Source organism: Rhinolophus ferrumequinum, chromosome 9 (assembly GCF_004115265.2).
Source record: "Rhinolophus ferrumequinum isolate MPI-CBG mRhiFer1 chromosome 9, mRhiFer1_v1.p, whole genome shotgun sequence".
Taxonomy (NCBI): Eukaryota; Metazoa; Chordata; class Mammalia; order Chiroptera; family Rhinolophidae; genus Rhinolophus; species Rhinolophus ferrumequinum.
In genome coordinates, this window is record NC_046292.1 from 26,405,179 (window position 1) to 26,426,254 (window position 21,076).

At 50.0% G+C, this 21,076-nt stretch overlaps 4 protein-coding genes across 11 annotated transcripts in view; 2 read left to right on the forward strand and 2 right to left on the reverse strand.

Annotated features, from left to right (window-relative positions):
• The first annotated feature begins 230 nt into the window (after positions 1-230).
• On the forward strand, positions 231-7,094 carry MANEAL (mannosidase endo-alpha like). Of its 2 annotated transcripts, none has more exons than XM_033115484.1 (4): positions 231-864; positions 2,045-2,154; positions 3,047-3,123; positions 4,199-4,408. In XM_033115484.1, exons 1-4 carry the CDS (start codon positions 318-320, stop codon positions 4,266-4,268), a joined length of 804 nt encoding a protein of 267 aa, XP_032971375.1. In that variant the 5' UTR covers positions 231-317; the 3' UTR covers positions 4,269-4,408. The 2 variants fall into 2 exon arrangements, with proteins under 2 accessions (XP_032971375.1, XP_032971374.1); XM_033115483.1 differs by having other exon boundaries at positions 234-864; positions 4,236-7,094.
• Positions 6,530-10,634, reverse strand: YRDC (yrdC N6-threonylcarbamoyltransferase domain containing). Of its 4 annotated transcripts, none has more exons than XM_033115486.1 (5): positions 10,223-10,634; positions 9,536-9,650; positions 9,292-9,411; positions 7,739-7,881; positions 6,530-7,444 (listed from the first exon to the last, which is right to left on the reverse strand). In XM_033115486.1, the coding sequence occupies exons 1-5, from the start codon at positions 10,612-10,614 to the stop codon at positions 7,372-7,374; spliced, it is 843 nt and encodes a 280-aa protein (XP_032971377.1). In that variant the 5' UTR covers positions 10,615-10,634; the 3' UTR covers positions 6,530-7,371. The 4 variants fall into 4 exon arrangements, with proteins under 4 accessions (XP_032971377.1, XP_032971376.1, XP_032971379.1 ...); XM_033115485.1 differs by having other exon boundaries at positions 9,536-9,674; XM_033115488.1 differs by lacking the exon at positions 9,292-9,411.
• On the forward strand, positions 10,221-11,913 carry C9H1orf122 (chromosome 9 C1orf122 homolog). Of its 3 annotated transcripts, none has more exons than XM_033115490.1 (3): positions 10,221-10,874; positions 10,973-11,174; positions 11,434-11,913. In XM_033115490.1, exons 1-3 carry the CDS (start codon positions 10,840-10,842, stop codon positions 11,527-11,529), a joined length of 333 nt encoding a protein of 110 aa, XP_032971381.1. In that variant the 5' UTR covers positions 10,221-10,839; the 3' UTR covers positions 11,530-11,913. The 3 variants fall into 3 exon arrangements, with proteins under 3 accessions (XP_032971381.1, XP_032971382.1, XP_032971380.1); XM_033115491.1 differs by having other exon boundaries at positions 10,237-10,740; XM_033115489.1 differs by having other exon boundaries at positions 10,749-10,874; positions 10,973-11,205.
• A 108-nt stretch (positions 11,914-12,021) lies between these two features.
• The window catches only part of MTF1 (metal regulatory transcription factor 1), a 39,639-nt gene continuing 30,584 nt past the window's right edge, over positions 12,022-21,076 (reverse strand). Inside the window, exons 10-11 of one of the 2 annotated variants that reach the window (XM_033115482.1) lie at positions 18,942-19,002; positions 12,022-17,741 (exon numbers count right to left, since the gene is read on the reverse strand). In XM_033115482.1, the coding sequence (XP_032971373.1) occupies positions 17,311-17,741; positions 18,942-19,002 (492 nt within the window). In that variant the 3' untranslated portion in view covers positions 12,022-17,310. Of the gene's footprint in view, positions 17,742-18,941; positions 19,006-21,076 lie in introns of both variants that reach the window. The other variant, XM_033115481.1, reaches the window with a different exon arrangement.

A 21,076-nucleotide genomic window follows, 5' to 3' on the forward strand; every position in this document is an offset into this window, starting at 1 on the left:
CTCCGCGGACCAAGCGGCTTGACTCAGGCTCTGGTCTCCGACTCGGGAACTCGCGTTTCGGCCCCTCTCAGCATCTCCTCTGCGTCCACTCCCCCTCGGCTCGCGACCACTTGGTCTGCGCCGCCTGCATCCTCTGTGTGCCGGGCCCGCCCGCACTGCGGGGGAGGCGGGGAGCCGCCCACGCCGCGCCCGGCGCTCCGCGTCGCCGTCTCCCTGGGACGCGCGCGGGCTACGCGGCGTGCTGGAGCGGAGCCGGCGGCCATGGCGCGGCGCTCCGGGAGGTAGCCGGGCGGGACGCGGGGAGCGCAGGGGCCGCCATGGCCCGGCGGCGGCGCCGCGCTTGCATCGCGCTGTTCCTGGTGCTGCTCTTCGCCTTCGGCACTCTCATGGGCCTGCGCACGCTCAAAGCTCCCGACGGACTCCCCGCTCTGGGTCCAGGCCTGGAGCTGGCGCCCTTTGAGCGACGCCCGGAGGGGGCCCCCGCGCCCGCCGCCGGGGCCCCGGCAGTCCCCGCCGCGCCGCCGCCGCCGCCTCGGCCCCGCACCGCGGGCCCGGGCAGCCCCCCGGGGCCGGCCCCGGCGGAGGCCGAGCCCGTCCCCGGGCAGAGTTTGCGTGTCTACTCGGACCTGCACGCCTTCTACTACTCATGGTATGGGAGCCCGCAGCGCGAGGGTCACTACATTCACTGGGACCACGTCATGGTGCCACACTGGGACCCCAAGATCTCGGCCAGCTACCCCCGCGGCCGCCATAACCCCCCCGACGACGTAGGCTCCAGTTTCTACCCGAAGCTGGGGCCCTACAGCTCCCGGGACCCTGACGTGCTGCGGGAGCACATGACCCAGCTCAAGGAAGCCGCCATCGGTGAGTTCCCTCGACCCCTGAGCAGCCCTATCCCCCAGCCTAACCCTTCTGCGTTCCCACACCCTAAGTCATGCTGGTTCAGTCCGTCACTGGGCCTTTTGGCCCCCCTCACCTTTCAGCCTGGCTTTTTACGCCTTCCCTTCTACTCTCATTCTGCGCTCACCACGAGGCACCCCCCACCACCACCTTCTAGTATTCAGACTCACCCACCTTTGCCTTCTGGTGCTCCACAATTCCGGGGCCCTTTCAAAGGGCGGAGCAGCTAGGTCAGTGGAAGGAGTCTGCGCCAGAACTGACCCAGGTAGGGACAGTGAGGAGAGGGAGGCAGAGTCTTCATGTCTGTTGGGCTTCTAGGTTTGGGTAAGTGGAGCATGTATATCCTGGCCCCGCAGGAGTCTGGGATTCAGAGTAGTTAGTGCCTGGGATGGCCTCTGCTTTCACACCAGGTACAGGGTAGAGCAGCAGCCCTTCCTGCTTTGGCTGGCTGCAGGAAGGAAAGTTTGCCCACATTGCATGATGGACCCTGCTCTGTTTGCAGTAGGGGGTCCAGGAGCTTTCCATCAAGTACTTTGCTTGAAAAGAGGGCCCTGGGAGCCTCCTTTGTAGGCATGGTAGGGTAGCAGGCTCACTTGTTTCAGCTTTTGTCACTGAATTCTGCTGCATTTTACGGTACATTTCAATTTATCTGGAAACGATTAGCAAGTGAGAGAAAAAAACTGAATGCCAGAAACGATGATAGGAAGTATTCACAGATAAATAACACAGGATTTTACAGCCTAGAGGGACAGTCTAGACAAATGTATTGCCCATGGGAAGATGACTTCTGTTCAGGGCTTTTCTCCTTGCAGGACCTCAGAGGTACTCTTCTCCTCCAGAGAGAGGGCTGTGGTTTCCGGGTGGGGGTGGCACTGTCCACCCATTTCCCTTTGTTCTACTACTTGTTAATGTCAGTGAAAGCCCAGCTCATACCCGGGCTTTGCTTTTCGGGCCTGGTGCGTTGTTCCCCGAGCTGCTGTGCTTCAGCACCGCGGGCGTGGACAGCTCCGGTGCACCAGGCTTTGGAATATGATCTGCAGGAAGTGAACCTGGCAGGAGCAGTTGGAGATGGTTTGTGGAGGAAACAAATCTCTGTTGTGGGGATACTGTGAGACTCTGAAGTAGCTTCTGTGTTGTGTCTCAGGCGTCCTGGTCCTGTCCTGGTATCCACCTGGCATGGCTGATGATAATGGGGAACCCTCAGATGACCTGGTGCCTGCCATTCTGGACACCGCCCATCAGTACAACATCCAGGTGAGTCTTCAAAAAGAGATCAAGTGTTCTTTGGCCCATTCTGGAGCTTTCCCCTCCTCTGCCCACAGGGATAGTGCCTCTACCGAAGTTCTTGGCATTAGCCTAGGCATGGCAAATAGGTGGCAAGTGTGGCGTCGGAGGGGTTCTAATAAATAATGCCTATGTCACTCATATTTTCTTCAATTCTGGAAAAAAAAAGTTGGGAAAACTAAATATAGGGGAACTGGGAGACTAAATATCACAATAATAGAGGTTAGGTTCAAGACCCTGACCCCAGATAGAGGGCAAGCAAGGGCCAAATGGGCCCCAAAACTGAGTGAACTCCAGCCTCAGCTCCCTAGTGGGAGGCAGTGCTGGGCCTTAAGGAGCAGGGCACGTGTTTCAACAGACAGGCTCACTTTCAAGAGTGATGGGGTATGAGCTAAGCATGTCTAGTTATTTCCCCACATGTACCAAGCAAGTGCTGTGGCAAAACAAAAGAAGAAACACGACAGAGCGGAGCCTCACTCCCGTCCCTGAGCCCATCACCAACACATTTAACAGGTCATAGCATATTTTCCCATTGACACAGCCTCACTATGCTTTTTCCCATAGATTCAGGCAGCTAGTGCCAATCACTTGGAGCTGGCACATAAGTTGAAACCTATTATCCATCCTGCAACAGCCTGTAAGAATGATTCCCAGATGCCCAGCTGTGGGAAGTGGGCAAACTTCTTGCCCCTCCATTTTTTGCCCTGAGGGCAGTGGCTGCTTTTATCTCTATTGTGCCCACCACTGCTAGGCTCTTTCCTGAACTCAGCCTTTCCCCCGGCCATGGTTGGAGCATGAGCCTTATGGGTTGCGACCCTTGGACAGATCCTCACCTAACTAGTATCTCCTCTGTTTGTGGCAGGTGGCCTTCCACATCCAACCCTACAAGGGACGGGATGACATCACTCTGCACGACAACATCAAGTACATCATTGATATGTAAGGCTGCTCTGGGGCCTGGATATTGGTGGGGATCAAAATAGGAGTAGGGACAGGTTTGAAGGGGCAGGTCAGGAGACACGAGGGCAGAATACCTATGTCCCCAGCAGTTATTGTACAGTAAGAGTACTGGGCTTGGAGTCAGCAGCCTTGGTTTGAATTCTGGTTCTGCAGCCTCCAATCTGTGATCAGAGGCAGGGCTTTTGATCTTTGAGTCTTACTCGTATGAGTTACATGAGTTAACATATGTGAAAATGGCTTGTACAGTGCTTGCACGTGTCATTCATTCATTAAAACAGTATTTATTGAATGCCTTTAGGTGTCTAGGCACTGTCCTACGCCCCAGTTGTACAGTAATGAGGACTAGCAAAGTTTATATTCTAATGTGTGTTGGGGGAGGGGAGGGTGGCAGTGGAGCAGACAGTAGTTACACATGAAAATTCAAATAGTGATCCATACTATAAAAAATAGTAAAGCAGGGTGTTGAGTTAGTGTCTGAAAAAGTACTTTAGAATGTGGTCAAGTGACTTCTCTGAGATGACATGTGAGCAAACACCTAACTGAAGAGTTGGCTCTGCAAAGATCTGGGGCAGGCAGAAAATTCCAGGCAGAGGGCTGTCAGATGCAAAGGCCATATGATGGGACAAGCCTGCCAGCAGGTTAGGAAGGCCAGTGTAGCTGGAGTGTAGAGATAGCTAATAGCAGGAATGGAGGTGGGCAGGTCCAGATCAAGTAAATGAGGCCGTGCAGGTCCTGGCAAGATGCAGTCAGATCTGACTTACACTTTACAAAGAGAGTGGCTTATTGGGAGGTGGAAAGTGGGAGCCTGGAGACCAATAGGTAGCTGTTGCTGAAATCCAGATAAAAGATGGTGGTGACTTGGCCTAGGGCAGGGAAGTGAGTCTTGAATAAAGGAGTGGCAAGTCTAGGGAGAGGAGGGCGGGAACTAGGTTCTTGCTTGGAGGCACGATGAGTCCAATTGTGGAGACTGGCTGGATCCAAAATTGTGCTCAGGCATCAGGAAAGCTCTCATCCATGGCTGGTCCCACAGCTGTGCTGGCTTCTCCCATCCTAGGTTGCCAGCTCAGGTTCTTCTTCCTCCTGCTCCTCAGGTATGGCTCCCATGGCGCATTTTACCGCTATAAGAACAGCATGGGTAAGAGCCTCCCACTCTTTTATATCTACGACTCATACCTGACATCCCCTGAGGCCTGGGCCCACCTCCTGACACCAAACGGGCCCCACTCAATCCGCAACACCCCCTATGATGGGGTCTTCATAGCGCTGCTGGTGGAGGAGGGCCACACCCATGACATCCTGGCTGCTGGATTTGATGGCATGTACACCTACTTTGCCTCCAATGGTTTCTCCTTCGGCTCCTCCCATCAGAACTGGAAAGCTGTGAAAAACTTTTGCGATGCCAACAACCTCATGTTCATTCCCAGTGTAGGGCCTGGCTACATTGACACCAGCATTCGGCCCTGGAACAACCACAATACACGGAACAGGGTCAATGGCAAGTACTATGAGACAGCCCTGCAGGCAGCCCTGACAGTGAGGCCTGAGATTGTCTCCATCACCTCTTTCAATGAATGGCACGAGGGCACCCAGATTGAGAAGGCGATTCCCAAGAAGACGCCAACTCGTCTGTACTTGGACTACCTGCCTCATCAGCCCAGCCTGTACCTGGAGCTGACTCGCCGCTGGGCGGAGCACTTCATCAAAGAGAAGGAGCAGTGGCTGATGTGAGGGGCCTGCAAACGGGCATGAGGTGCTGATGTCCGAGCCTCACTGGACAATGTCACCACGACGTAGGGCTCAGCTGAGATTGTAGGCATTCGCTCGTCTCCAAGTCCGTAGCTGGGTGCTTCTGGGTGGGCCCAGGCCTGGGCCTGTGTAGGAACAGCCTGTTCCACAGGCGGGTGGTGCAGGGCTGTTCTGCAGTGACAGGACAGGGAACTGTAGAGGCTGCCAGGTGTCTGGAATTAGCCCAGGGCAGCTCCATATCCTGTCAGAACACTTGGAAAAGAATCCCTTCTAGCTTTGAAATCAGCAGGTTGGTGTGGTGTAGTGGAGTCACCAAATCACTGCTCTTAGAAGGGTGTCAGGGTTCTCGGCTATAGCATGCACCCTGCTCCCTTCGGCCGGCCTGTATCCACTCTTCAGGCCTCCTTCCCTACATAGTCTGTCTTCTCCAAGTTAGGGAATCATATTTGAGACTTTCTAAAAGGGAAATTTTATGTTTAAGCTCTTTCCAGTATATTCCTGAACCCAATTTTCAGGAAGTAATCCTGAGCATTCACACATTTATTCAATGCAGACTAACAGAGCACCTTACCATGTGCGGGGTGCAAATGACCAGGAATGGTTCCTGTCTTCCTGCCATTACCCATTACAGGACCCAGCTTCCCTTATTTGGTGTAGCCTTGTGGCTAGTGCCTGAGCACAGCTCTAGGTTTTGCCTTCCTCCATTTTTACCCAGTACTGGGAGTTCAGTTGTTTCCTCTGAGAAAATACCTCTGTGGTCCAGGGCCTCCATTTTTCCAGATGAACATTAAGCTCCGGGGAGACGACTAGGACATCCCTCCCCCTGTAGCTGCCTAACCTGAATGAGGCCCATTCACGAGAGCCATTTTCAATGCTGCTGTGATTTGTATTAAATATGACATGGTATTCTCAAGTAAGCATTCCTTTTGCTCTTCAAAACCACAAATTCTGTCCCTGACCCCTCAGACTCTGACAAATTGACATGTGGGATGGCTACAGTGTTAGCACAATGAAGAGTGAGTTTGCTTAAGAAACTAGTCGTTTAAACAAGATTTCGAGGGAATGATTTAACAAACCACTGCTTCTTTACAAAAAAAAAACTAATATGCTAATCGCAGAGCCCTTCAAAGCAGGCCCGGGGACAACTTCTTGCAAGATTCTTAGGATCTACTTGACAATGTGTGTTGGAAACCACTGAGTTTATGGTCTCAAGACTAAATCCTAATTCTGGGAACTGGAGTGCAAGGATGGAGGGGAAGTAGTGGGCCCTATCGGTACCACAAGGACTCTCCGCTGCAGTCAGGTAATTGATACTAAACCCCACTGATGGACGGGGTAGGCCTGGTCACCTTGCCTGTGACTTAGTGGGGAAACCAAGGCAGGCAGGGACAGGTGAAAAGGGCTAGATGGTAACCTGTAATAATTTGCAGAAGGGAGTAACACTGAGGCCTCATTTCACACATAAACAATTTGAAAAATACTAAAAGTACAGCAATGCCCTAGAGGACAAGGGCAGCAATTCTCACACATGGCTGATGTCAGTTCTTTAAAGGCTAATCTGTATCAAGAGTGATAAAAATGTTCACACACTTTGATCTAGTAATCCTACCCTAAGGAAATAATTCAAAGAAGAAAAATAAACCATTTAACAAAGATGTTTAATAGCAGCATTATTTTCTATTAAAGAAAAACAAAGTTCAAATGCCCAACAATAATTTTTAACACTTAGTATACATATGAATACAGATCAAGGCTGCTGAGTAGACACTGGATTTAAACAAAGGTATTTTTTACTTTACGAAAGTATAATTTACTTTATGAATAAGAAAAAAGTCACTGGTTGAAAGGGATAGTAGAGATTTATTTTCCAATATTCTTTAATTTGGACCCTCCCACCTCTACCCCTTGCCAAGTGAGTTGACTTCCTACCCTTAGATCAAACAACGATTCTCTGCCAGGCAATTACACCACGTCACACCCCCAGCCCCTCGTTCAGAGGAAATAGTGTTTGGCCTGTGGCTCTGCAATCTTTTATCCTAACCTGGTTCACAAAGTCATGCCTTTGGTCACTTGAGACTTTTAAACAGCACCAGTGGCTACTCTAGCTCATTTGGACTTTAAATGTCACCACCCACCAGAGAGGAGGCTCTCACTGGATTCTAAATCTATTTAAATTATTTTTAAAATGTTAAAAAAAAAAAAAAGAGAGAGAGAAGGAACTTAGCAGAATAAGAACATCCTAGGAATGTTCTTAGTCTCTGTTCAGCTTTTGGCTGATACATGACATTACAGACTACCACCTCGCCCCCAGGGATGAGGCCAACCCAGCAGCTCCTGGGGCCTGGTCTAGTGGGCAGACACTGCCTTCAAGGGTCAGACTAGTGAGGAGCCGCAGTGGCCTCTGCAAATGAGGCCTTGCCAGCCACCAGTCGACAGACACACAGCATCCAACACCAGTCCCTGGGCCCTCCCTCCTGAGTGTCACAAGCAGGATCCGTGTGAGGGGAGCAGCCCATACTTCTGTTGGAGGACAGCTGTAGAACTTTCCAGGGCACTGAGGAGGAAATGGAGGGTAATTAAGAGCCTGACTTCTCAAAGCCCTGAGCCCTGCAGAGTCTAGTGATCAGGGACCTCTAAACTCTCTACTCTCTGTTCATTGAACCCTTGATGAATCCTTTTGAATCCTGAAAAAGCCAGCAAACTTAGTCCCACTCCATCCACCACTTCTCTAAACCTGCTCATCCCCATCAGGGCAAGAGAATGTGACAACCTTTATTTTGTCAAGGCCTTTTTTGCATCTCCCATCCTCCCTCAAATTCTATCCCAATGCCAAAGGAAAGAGACTCACCAGCCTGGACGAATGATGTCAAACTTTCCAGGCACAGACAAGTCAATCACAGTTGAACCTAGGCGACACTCAGGGCTCTGGCCATTCCCAATTGGTCCCCCATCAATGACCAGGGACAACTCAGGCCAGAGGTCCTGGAACTCCTAAGAGGAGGAAGAGGAAGAGCATGGACACTACCCCTCACACATGCAATGATGTCATGCTACAGGCAGGGTTCATAAGTAAAACAAAGGCTGCACAGTTTGAAAACAGTAGGTATCTCCGCCTAAACAGAGGAAGGAAGCTCATTTAGTTAAGGTTAGCTGTGCAGGGGACACTGCATTAGGACCTAGGGCACTACATCCTTTGAGGTTTGGAGGCCCCCACCCCCCACACACCTATCTAGAGCTTAAAGACTATCTTGCTGTGCAAAGAGGAATTTCCACACATCGTTTCTGTCGGGGAGGTGTAAGTACAATAGTGGAGGCCTAGGTAGGAGTCCAAAGATGGCTCTACCCTGGACTTGCCACCAAATCTGTGTGACCACATTCAAGTTACTTTATCTAGAGCTGTAAAATAAGGGAGCTGGAATAGATGGTCTCTAAGGGTCCTTCTAACTCTGATCCTGGATTTCAGTGGAACTCTGGATCAGGGTAGGGAGAAGAAAACAGGGTGGACTCTGCAAGTGCCACTAACACTCAATCCTTGGCCTACAGGAAGGGTTCTCCATTCTGAGCTAGGGCATTGCCCACTCTCCCACCCGACCCCTTATGAAGACACTGCAGTGGCAGTTAGGCCTGAAAATTAGGGATGGGGAAATCATGAATACCAGTTACTGTGTTGGATAGGTCAACTGCTTGCCGAAAGGTAAGAATACCTCCTCCCGCCCCCTTCCCACTGCTTCGAGTATCGCCACCAGGAGTATCGCCACCAGGACCGAGTAAAAGCCTGCAGTCTGAGAATAGGGCATGCTGAGCTCTCACTTTCCAAGACTCCTGAACTCACTTTCTAGGTGTGGGCACGGAAAACCTCATCACTTCATTATGTTCTATTCTACATTTAAGTTCGGTAAGAAAAAACAGTGTGATTAAGTTAAAATTTCTTTGTGTCCTCATTTGTTCTAAGCTACGAAGCTAAACCAGGATTAGCATGATCCTTTCTTTGACCTGGCTTATAGCAGAGGTAATAAAATAGGATCCGGAGTCTCTAGGACAAGTGATTTAAGTTTTTGGAGCTTTAACTTTTTTTATAGCACTGTTGTAGACTTACTGCCTACCTGTATTCTCCAACAACTGTTACCCCCACAAAAAGGAAGAAAACATTGTATTTATCATAATGTTTCTTTATTATTAAAAAGATAGAAAGAGAACACCAATTCTCCCCTCGCCCTCAAACTCTGTAATAAAACCCAAGATTTCTTTAACTTGGATTCCCCCACCCCACCCCTTGCCAACTGGGCAGACTTCCTACACTTAGATTCTCCTGCCAGGCAATTCCAGCGAACCATCAATCCTAGTGGTTCAGAGGAAACTGGCCTGCTGACGTTTCTGGGAGAAGGACTGGGTAACTCCTACCTCAACATTCAAAGAACTGGCCTGGGAGCTGAGATTGGCGCTGGTGAGAGCAAGTGGTCCCCCAAACATCTGGGCCAAGTCCTGCATGAAGGTGTGGTCAGGTATGCGGATGCCTACAAGCTAGGAGGAAAGGGAAAGGGGGATCATCAGAAAGATTAGAGGGGTGGGGGGACTGGGTCAGGACTGGATCCTACTGAAAGCCAAATGGCAGGAGTCTGGAGACACAAGAGAAAATCTGACTCACAGGGGTGAAGGGGTTCAGGTCCTTATTGAGCTCCTCTGAGCGTTCCATCACCAGGGTCACTGGTCCTGGTAACAGGTCTTTCAGGAGTCCCTCAGGTACTCTCACGTGGCAGTACCTGGGGAAAAAAGGGAGCACAAATCTATCCAAGAATGAAGGACCACTGTTGGTCCTAGTCCAGACTCCAGGCAGATCAATACAAGGGGGGAGGGGGAGGACCTAGGAACTATAATGGGATCCCTCTGTCTTCCCTCTTCATCTTCCTAAGAACTCGGGCAGAGGCTTGGGCTCCGGAGAAGCACCCCAGGTTTGGAGCCCACGTGCCTCTGGTCTCCAGAGGCTACAACAGCTGCACTGCTATCACACTCCGTGTTTCATTTTCTTCAAAGCAGTCCCTACTCAATTAAGCTACCGTGTTTTTCTCCTTTTTATTTTTTAAACCGTGGGAGTCCCTCCATTATCACAGAAGCGCCAGAATAGGGGCCCTGCCTGTCTCGTTCACCGCTGCGTCCCAGCATCTCGTTCAGGGCCTGGCAGACGGTAAGTGCTCCATACACATTTCCAGTTCCGGATTCCTGGGTGAGCTTGGACAAGCCCCTCCCGCTCTCAGCGCCTCAGTCTCCCAAGCCTGTCACCGGAAGCCCCTCCCGCGGTGCCGCCCCCAGCGGGGCCGGGTCGGGGCGGCCTTACCTGTAGACGTCGGCCACGCGGCCCAGGCACACAGCCAGCGGCTTGGCCTCGCTGCGGCCCTTGAGGCGGTACACAGCGTCCAGTGCCGCCGAGCAACTCGCCGAGCAGGCCAGGCCGTACAGCGTATCGGTGGGGACGGCCACCACGGCGCCGGCGCGCAGCTCGGCCACCGCAGCCCGCAGCGCCTCGGTCCAACCGACGCGCTCCGGGCTCGCGGCCCGCACAGCTCCGCTCCCCGGGAGCCGCAACAGCCGCGCCCCCGGCGCCGCCGGAGCGGGGCTCGGAGGGCGGAGGAGGCGGCCGCTTCGGGCGGAGCCCGTAGGCCCCTCGCTCAACCCCACGCTGGCAGCCACCGCGGCCCTCAGCCCCTTGCACGGACGCGCAGGAGACATCCGCTCAGGCCCGCTTCCGGGAGGAAGTGACGCGCCGAGTCAGCTTCCGGTCCGGGAGGCTCGGCCCCACCTCCGCGCCCGGCAACTTAAAGGGACCACGACCCCCAGGAGGATTGAAGGAGACCGGTGGGGACCGGGCGGGGCGCAGCTTTGCGGAGCCTTAGCGCAGCGCTGGGGAGGGGGGGCGGCCGAAAGGGGGGCGGTGGTCGGGGCGCGCAGGCAGAGATGGAATGGGGCCCGGGCTCAGACTGGTCACGGGGGTGAGAGGGGGCCCGTCGGGGCGGGGGGAATGGGCTCAGAACCCGCGCCAGCGCCAGCGCTAGCGCTGACCGTCTGTCTCTCGCTCTCTCCGGGGCAGGGAGGCTGCCGGCGTGGACCGTGGGAAGGCGGGGCTGGGGCTCGGCGGGAGGCCACCCCCGCAGCCGCCCCGGGATGAGCGCGCCCAGCAGCTGCTGGACGCGGTGGAGCAGCGGCAGCGGCAACTATTGGACACCATCGCCGCCTGCGAGGAGATGCTGCGGCAGCTGGGCCGTCGGCGCCCGGAGCCGGCTGGTGGCGGGGTCAGTGCCCACCCCGGGCTGGGCCTGGGAGGTGGGAACTGCTCACTGGCTAGATTTGCTAAACCCTAGCTTCCCCTGGAGGGTGAAAGAGTGCCCCCACCGCTTTACCCGCCCCCCCCCACACCCCGCCTCCTTTCATCTGGGCAAGAGGCTCTGAAAAAGTTCAGTGCTATCCAAATGCCAAGTGGCCATATCCTTGCAGGGCCTAATCCAAGGCCTTTCCTCCCAGCCTCACTTTTTTCCTTTCTGTTTCAACCAGAACATCTCAGCAAAACCTGGGGCGCCCCCACAGCCAGCTATCTCCGCCAGAGGAGGCTTTCCAAAGGACGCTGGTGATGGAGCTGCGGAGCCTTGACCATCCCGAGCCGGTTGCCCTGAGTTCTCTCCCTCCCTGGGGCTGGTGGCTGGACTCTTTGAACAACTCCCTTCAGTAAAGGGGCCAGTCTTCACTGGCAGCGGCTGGATCTTGGCTCTCAGCCTGGGGTGGCAGCTCTGCTAGCAGCTGGGTTCACTCCCACTTCATCCTGGCTGAAGGCAGTGCTGAGCTTTGAAATGTAGCCAAGGAATACCCAGTCTGATTACCCGGATTTGGGCAGACCAGACTCAAGTGCTTGCCAGAGGGGTCTGGCCTGCTCTGGGGGATCCAGGTGGTATTACATGTCCATTTCATGCTTTGGGGGCTCCTGGTCCCACAAAACACTTAGCAGAGCCTTGATTAAAAGGAAACCTGCAGACTCTCCTGGTGACCGACCTTTCCTTTCTGTCCCCTAAGACTGATGGCTCGGGAGGGGGAAGTGGTTGAAAGCTGTCAGCCTTGGGCAGGGTTGGGAAGAAATGCCACAGATACTACCAGATTTAAATAAGCATTTAATTAGGATTTCATTAGTATTTAATATTGCTTTTTCAATTCCAAAAAGTTAAATTTTCACTTCTTAGCAGATATTTTAAAGTACAATATTAAGTTTATACAAAATGAGCAATTAAGCAAACACCATTATTTCACATTCTTCAAAAATACAAATTCATATTTACTCTTTTTTGGGTTTGGAGGTTTCTTCCTTTGGAAGTACTGAACCTGTAACGTTTTCATATCGCTCAGTGGAAGTTCATTGTTCCCATGTTTCACACTTAAATGAATTTGATAGGCTTTTACATAATCCAAATAAAACTATTTGGGATTTAAAGAACTGTTACCAAGACCTCCGGCCAATGACTAGTATATATCAAAAAAGAAGGCTCTCGTGGGTCTTGCCTTTCTTTCCTGGCCGGGAGATCTGAGCCAGATATTCAGCAAAACCCTGTTTCCAGCCACCTTCTCCAGAGACTGGGAGTTCACAGGGAAAAGAAACAGCCACCTTGAACTCTGACCCCCACCTCCACATTCTCAAAAAAAACCAAGAAAGGATGTAGACTGTTGAGTCAAACAGTGCCCTAGGCGAGGCCTGAGGACACAGGGGAGAAGGGCAAGAGAAGCCTCTGACTTGGCACCACTACGAAGATAACAAGGATATTGCAAAAAACACCCCTGGGTTTTGGTGAAAAAAGGTTTTCATGAAAAAGTTTCCCATAAGAAAAAGTAGAAACTGCATTGAGCTGAGAAAGTGACACGACATTATCACCCAATTTTTGGCCCAGCAGGCACACCACCAAAAGGGCAGTGTGTAGTTTTAAACTTTGCATCCAGTAAAAAATCCTTGTACTATGTACACATTGACATAAAGATCCAGTTTAATTTGCATTTTTCAGTGCAGACTGAGAAGCCCTCTCTTAAACAGGAGTAACAGAAATGCCCAGTGATCATCAGCTTCCCCAAAGAACATGAGAAAAAAAAAAGGGACACTTTCCCTTACCTCCAAAGATATCCAAGAGGAAACAGGCTAAACTGATTACCAATCAGAAATATGCATAATTCAGTTTTGTTGCCTCCTCCCTCCCGAATATTAAGAAATGGACAATTCCGATGTCACAGAACCATTTGCATATTGGATCTATGGAACTCTTTCTGCTTTGGCTGAAGTATATTTTAAAACTGTATAGCAGCCTGAGAATGAAGACAAAATGGGGTGGGAGGGGGAACAAGAGGGGAGTGAAGGGGAAGGAAAATTTTGATAAAGCAAATTATTAACAGCTTTGTTCACTGAATTTAATGAAGGCTGGAGGCCTTCCCAATGGGCAGTATGGGAGCAATATGGAAATGGCTCACGTTGTACCCCCTCCCCAAACATATTTCTGATTGGTGATGTAGGCAAATTGTAAACTTTAGCAATACTGTTGCAGTTCCACAAATCAATGGTTTCAGTGACTGGAGAAGTCTTTAAGATTAAGGACAATGGACGTGATTACAAATATAGAAGTCTAGAAGGTGCCAGGTTTCTACCTAGGAACCACCTGTTCCTCTCAGGCATCACTTTGTAATGGTGAAGGGGGGAAAAATGGCAAGGGTGCAAGAAATGATGAAAAAAGGGCCTCAACAGTCAGCAGAAAACAGGACCCGCAGCAGTTCTTCAGAGCGCCTGAGGGGGCGCCCCCGGGCACACAGGGAAGGCTTGCATAGATTGAGCAGTTGCTGAGAATGCATATAATAGTGTTTCCCTCAAGACAGCCTCCTGGTACAGGGCTGATGGAGCAGAAAAAGGTGGCCAGGCCAGGGCCACATGGGACAACGACCGTCAAGCTACACATATTGCACTAAGGTAAGTGCTTTTTTTTTTCACACCTCAATTTAACTTTTTATTCTGAGCAAAAATAAAACTTTGTGGAAAGTATATATATATGTGTGTGTGTGTGTATGTGTGTACATGTACACACACACACATACACAAAAGAAATTGCAGCAATTGGGTTAAAGATAAAATAACCTAAAGTGCTTTTTTATTTTATTATTTCTTTAATATACCAATATGAGGTTCTGCAAACTCGTCCTTCTGGACACATTCAGCATTATACAAAGTCTCTCAGGAAAACCCACCCACCCTCCATTCTCCCCATCAGTCCACTGCCTTGACCCTGAAGGTAAAGCTCTCCAGTTTACTGACTCTCCCAGAGGTGGTGAAGAGAAGTCCCTTGCTTCTACCCAGAGGGGTCTTCACACCTTAAGGCCCCTCCTAGGCTTTGTACCATGATCTCCTTCTAAAAGGGTGGCGAGGGATGGAATTTAATAAATGACACCAACTACTGTCACCAAACTAGTGATGCCCCATGAGTTTGGCCAGACCCTGCCAGGAAAGGCAGGGCCACTTTTTCCCTCAATCCCCACCCATGTGCCCGGGAAGGGCCATCTTCACTAAGGCAGTTTGGCGGTGCCAGCCAGAGTCCTACCACCGCCAAAGCCTATGAATTCCAATTCCTGATGCTAGCTAGCACACTGTAAAGGGGCAGTATAACTAGAGATGCTAGTGGGAGCTGGACGTATAAATCTATCGGGTGAAAATGGTTATGGTTACCATGCAAAGAACAAAAGGCTTGACTTCACCTGCTAAGAAGTCTGCAGACCTTCCCTAACCTTACCCTAGGTTCATTCCCAGGTTTGGGAAACCTCACTCTCCATGAAGGCTCTTTTTGGCTCCACTTTAGTCAGCAGCCCTCTCTTCTCCAAGGTCCCTGCACTAGATGCCAGGCTTAAGGAAAGGGGTGGGGCGGGAGAGTGCTGGAAGAGGAAGGAAAGAATGCCTACCCTGTGGAACAAACCTGCTCTTCACAACCACTCATAGCATTTGAAGCACACTCTTGGTTTTTAAAAAGCTGATTGGATTTGATGGTCCCCCTTATAAGAAGTCACCCTCGAAAGGCAGATACTTCAACTAGAAAAATCTGTCAGCCTAAACACTGTTTTAAAATGCTTCTTCATCACACCCAGTCTTTGGAGAGTGGAAAAGCCAACGACCTAGGAAGGCCCAACACAAGCACAGCTAACCAGAAAGAAGCAATATTTAAACCATGGATGCTGCTAGTGGCCGTCCCTGGGCTCCTGTGTCCAGCTCAGGCCCCAGGGAACCGAATCCCAGGTGGGCCTAGGTATGTGGGAGGTCATTCTGCCCTTCGATGTGAACTACCTTTAAGATCCCATTGCGCTGCTCTCAGAAGTTGCAGAGAAAACAGCCAAGGGTCCCACCTCAAAGCTTCCTACGGGTGCAAGGTCCAGAGATAGCTAAGGCCAACTCATGGGGAGCAGCTGGTGTTCCAGAAAGACTAACCTAAGCCACTGTGATAACAGAAGATTCCTCCTGCTTTATCAGCTTCTGCTGAGGTCAATGGCCACCAGACCCACCAGCCTTCTGGGGAGGGGAGTGCAGGTCAGAAAGAGACCGATTCTCCTGCGTAGGCTCCTGGAATGAGAAGTCGCCAGCTGCTTGTGGCTGAGCCCGTTTTGCCTCATGGCCGTGACCACATTTCCCACCACTGCCCTCTTGTCCAAGTCTGTCGCTGAACATCCTGTTTCAGGTAGGGCCTCTGGTTCCCGAAATGCTCTGCTCTGGATACTGTCTTGGCTGGCTCTGAGTAACGGCTCAGAACAGGAGACGACAAATACAGATCTCTTTACATTAGCGAGTGGAAAAGGAAGGCAAAATTATGGCCGCTTCCTGCCCGACACCATCGACTTAGAAGAGCAGCCCTGTTTGTGGAAGGCGGCTCCTCACTCAAGGCAAGGAAGGGGCTCGTGGGAGGCAGAGGCCTAGTCCAGACCCTGGACCATGCCCCGTTTCGGAGCTCAGTGAGCACTCATGACTACATTAATAAAGCCAGTTGAGAGGAACTTTTCATTTTAGTGCGGACTGTATTTTATGCTTAGAGGCAATGACTTGGAGCCAAAGGCAGACAGATAGATAGAATTCTATACACAAATCAAAAAACAATTCTTTTTTTCCTATAACACAACTTAATGAAGCATTCCAAATGAGATAACTTATTGCAACATTTCAGGCTTTTTGGTGGAAGGGGAATTTGTTTTGTTTTGTTTTACCCTGAGTAGAAGATCATCGTTTCGTGATTTTTGTTTTTGTTTAGAAATCATATAACTAAGCTGAACAAGTCACATCCTTCTTTGCACTGTACTAGGCTGTATGCAAGATCCGGAGGGGTAAGAGGTGGCGATGGGAGGAGGCAACCAAAAACCTGGCTAGAACCTGGAACCTGGACACCTGGCCTGCCAATTAGAGGCCACCTTTAAAAACCTCCCTTAAAGCCACACCACCTCCTGATAAGCAAAATGCAGCTCTTCTGTTCTGAGGAAGAAAATACCATTAAAGGAAGGCAGAGCACCAACCAGCAACTGGCCATAAGTCACGTGTCCACTCTAGGACAAAACAGGGATGTTCCCCAAGAAAAATTCACTGCGATCTGCCATCCCTGGCAACCAACTGAGAGACAGAAAGAACCAGGAAAGCAAAAACTGTGATCACGTTGCTAGAGCCTGCTCTGCACATGCGTCACTGATAGGCAGCAGGCAACAGCTCACCTCGGCCCCTGCAGGACCAGACCCTCCCCACAGCCTCGGGCCAGGCTGTCAGCTGCCCGTTTGTACTGCAGCTGGCTGCATGAGGACATCTGCCAGTCACTCCGAGCTCCACCAACACCAAGCGCAAGCAACTAAACCATCGCATCTAATTCCTGTGCAGTTCACAGCTATCTGACCTGTCTTCGCCACTTCCCTCCCTGATGGAGTGAGGGTCTGGCCTTCCAAGCAAGTTTCAGCCTCAGACTCAAGACACACGGGGAAGGAGCAACACTCGACCACTGAACTCCACTGCCCAAACCACAAAGGCCCCAGTGCAAGTGATGGGCAGCATCAGATTGATGGAAACCACACCCTTTCATTCAGAATTTTTATGCATACGAGTAACCTTAATTTCCAAGTTCACATGACAATAAGCAAAAGTGACATACAGTGCAGCCAAACAGTTCATTTATAACTTAGCTTTTTTTTGTTTTGTTTTTTTGTTGTTTTTTTTTTTTTTTCCAAAGATCAGTTCCTTAAAATGGATGCTCCTGGGATATGAATAAAGAAAATACATCTCAAAGGTGAGGATTTCAAACAGTAGATTTCTTCATCCTTCAAACTGTTGACTCCATGATGAGAGGCATCACACCTTATGCTTCCTGCTCGCCCTCTTCCCGGAGGTGAGCACCTCTGGGCCTTTCACTTGGAGAAGCAGCTGGTCAGGCCCAGCTCCTCCTCCCCCTGCAGTAGTGCTTCAATAGGAATCAGATTGGATGGCGTGTCCAGGCTCTGGAGGGACAGAAACTCTGACATATCCATGGCACTTAACGTTTCTGTCTGAGGGTCTGAAGGAGTCTCTGCTTGCCTGCTTTGCTCACAGGAAGAGGGTACGGCGGAAGAGGATGACAGGGGGACAGTGGGTGAGGGGAAAGTCTGTGGCGGTAGCTTCAGGCTGGGCCCATCAGGTGGCTGGGGGCTCGGCTCTGCAGGGAGTGGGGAAGAACAGCCCTTTCTCTTGCCAGCAGCCCGCTCCTTGGCAGAGTCCCGGCATGCGCACTGACACTGACATGCCTCCTCTTGCTTGATGATGATCACGGGGACACTGAGGCCAATCTGCTGTACAGAGCTCCCTGCGAGAGAGGCGAGAGACACTGCTCTTCAAGTGGCTGCAGGGCACAGAGGTAGCTAGACTAGGCGAGAGCTGAGTGCCATGGAGGCAGGAATGACGGAGAGGGTGGATGCCATACTCCAACACAAAGCATCTCTTCCTTAGAAAGACACACACACACACCATCTAGATGCACCCTCTATTTCCAGCCTCGTTTCCAGCCATCCTTCCCCCTGCACCCTCCATGCCAGGCACAGCGGATACCTCCCTTTTCCTGACACGTTCTTCTTACCGCTGAGCGTATGGTCGCTTTCTTCTGCCTAAACTCCCCAGACTCAGCTGTTCTTCTGCAGAACTTACTCTTCTCATCTCTGTAGTTCCAGCTCACTCCCCTCCTCTCCTGACGCCTCCAGGCAGTGTTTCCAGCAGGCTTAGAGCTAGGGCTGGCTCGAGGGCAGCGGCCTGGTACTGTACCCACAGCTACTGTGTTCCTCCCGCCCCTTCTCCACACTGTACAGGATTTGTTCAGTTCTGCCTGCCCGAAAGGCTCTGAGCTCCGTTAGGACATCTCACTTTTTGTAGCTGGCCTCTGACACACAGTAGGTGTCGGTAAATCTCCTGTGACACAACCAGCATTGTGCGCACACACACTCTCTGAATTCAGACAGGCTTTGTGTGTCTCAAGAGAGGTTGAGACCAGGCGGCAATAGAACAGAGTGGGAGTTAGGAGACCTGAGAGCCAGCGCTTTCGCTCTGCCACAAACTCACTTGTGACGTTGGGGGAGTCACTTAATCTTTCAGGACCCCGGTTTCTTAATCAATAAAGAGTTTTGTTTTTTTAAAAAAGGAACTTTTAGTTCTATATAGCTTCTGACCCAGATGCTATTTCTTCATTACTGTAATTACAAAAGAGTCCAGTGAATTAACAACTGCCCTCTTTAGCATTAACTGTGATTCAAACTTTTTTTCTGGCTACATTTAAAAGCTGTATCTGAAAGGGAAAGAACTTTTACTAGTTCAAGAATGTTAAACGTGGTGTGGTGTTTATCCCGTAAGTGCACTAACTTCCAATAGCTGTGAGAACATGAAATACTCTCATAAACAATACAATGTGACAAATTTGATTTCCAAGTTTTAAAAGCTGGGGCAAAGCAACAATGAACTGTGCCTCAAAGGGCCCAGAGAGTTGACTTTCTTTCAAAGCCGACACAGAATTACATACCTGTGCTACTGGCTACTGGTACTGCAGTGGTAAAAAACACCTTCTCAACTTTAGATGCTTGCTGCTGAAAAAAAAAACACCACATTTATAGCCACTCCAATATGGCACATTTCCAAGGACCTGAAGCCTCCCCAGTTGTAATGGTCTTCCAAAAGGACAGAAAACTCTCAGTGTTGAGGGATTCTTGTACTGAGTGATGTTTTGTGCTCTGACATGAGGTCACCCCACTGTTTGACATTCAGTGTAGACAATGTAGCCTGCTTTGTCCCCACTACTTGGCTGTCTCCCAGCTGCCTAATCCACGGCTCTGTGTGTCCAAAGGCTCCTCCAAGGTTGCTTTTTTCAAGCAACCCTCTAAGCTTTCCAATCTCCACCATCCCCCAATACTTCTGTGGGGCCGGGAAGTGCTTTTTCCCCTCAAGAATTAAGCTGCCAGCTAAGGACAGGCTAAAACTTCCTTTCACAGGCAGGACAGCCCCAGGGAAGGCCCTGGATTCAAATCCAACCTCTGCCAATTATTAGCTGTTGCAGTCAGTCAGGTGATTTAACCTCTTAGAGCTTCGGTTTCCTCATCTGTAAAAATGGGGATGATTACCAAAGAACGTCCCAAAGGACTCCTGAGAAGCCGACATGAGACTATGCACGCAGAGCCCATGGCACATGGCGAGCATTCAGTGAGCATTAGCTACTTACATTATTGCTAAGTAGGACTATAAAGCCGTGCCCAGAAATCACCCTAATCACTTTAGTACACTTCCTATGACATTGGCTACAGGGTTTCTACTTTCTTCAAGTCTTCTCTTACAAGTGCTTTGTCTTTTATCCCTTTAAGGAAAAAAAGAAAAGTGCCTCTACGATGAGTCTAGGAGGAATGTGAAAGCTTCTGGCTAAGTTACAGGAGATGACACTATAAAATAATGATGGAAAAATGAGACCCATATTTAAATACATGAAAATGAATTGTATGGAAAAGGAATGACACTTGTTCCATGCAGCTCCCCAGGGCAGATCCAGAAACACATAATAAAAAAGACATGAAGGCGGACAGGGTCATGACATTGAAAACACATTCCCAGTGACTCTGGCCATCTGAAAATGGAACGAGGTTGCCTCCAGAGTTGGCTGGAACCCCATTTCTAGAATCCGAGTGCCCTCGCTAGTTAGCCCTTCTCTAGTTTGTCTGAGAACATCATATAGCCACCCAGGCACTCTCCGACGTGGTACATCCTTTTCTCCATCTAATTCCTACTTGTACCTGAAGGCTCACCTGACTGTACGGTGACCCAACAAGCCCTTAGTCTCTGAATCCCTCATCAAGCAGCACGACACAGTAGTCAAGAACACAGGCTCTGGGATCGGTCTATCCTCAGATTCCAGCTTTGCCACTTGTGTGTGATTTTGGGTTAGTCACTGAACTTCTCTGGGCTTCAGCTCTCCATCGGTAAAAATCATACCTACCTCCCAGGATTGTTGTAATTAAGTGAGTAATGCATCAACAAATGCTTGGTTAGCACAGTGAGTGACATTTAGAGATACAGAAATATAGAGACAGTAAAAAGATCAGTGGTTGCTAAGGAAAGGGAGAAGGAATGAGCAAGTGAAACATGGGATTTTTAGGGGAATGAAACTATTCTGGATACTGTAATGGTAGGTACATGACATTATGCATTTGTCAAAACTCAGAACCGTACCACAAAGAGTGAGCCCTAATGTTAAGTATGGACTTCAGTTAACAATAATGTATCAGCGTAGATTACAATCATAACAAACGTTATCACTCGAATGCCGGAGGTTAATAATAGGGAACTGGAGGGGCGGGGACAGGGTGGATGGCAATTCTCTGTACTATCTGTTCAATAAAATTGAAAAAATGTAATTTAAAAAATAATATACATAAGGTAATGATTTACATGTTAGAGCCTCATTTTTAAAAAGTGCTTGGTTAGCACACTAAGCTCTTACACAAAGTAAGGGCTCAATAAATCATAGCTGTTATTTTTTACTATTACCATTTTTACTATCATTTGGCATTTTACCTACTGATAATGTTAACTTTCTTTTAAGCATTTTAGCCTCTTTAACCAGAATGTGAGCTTTTATGAAAAAGAGATCATGGTTTTCACTTTTCGGGATCC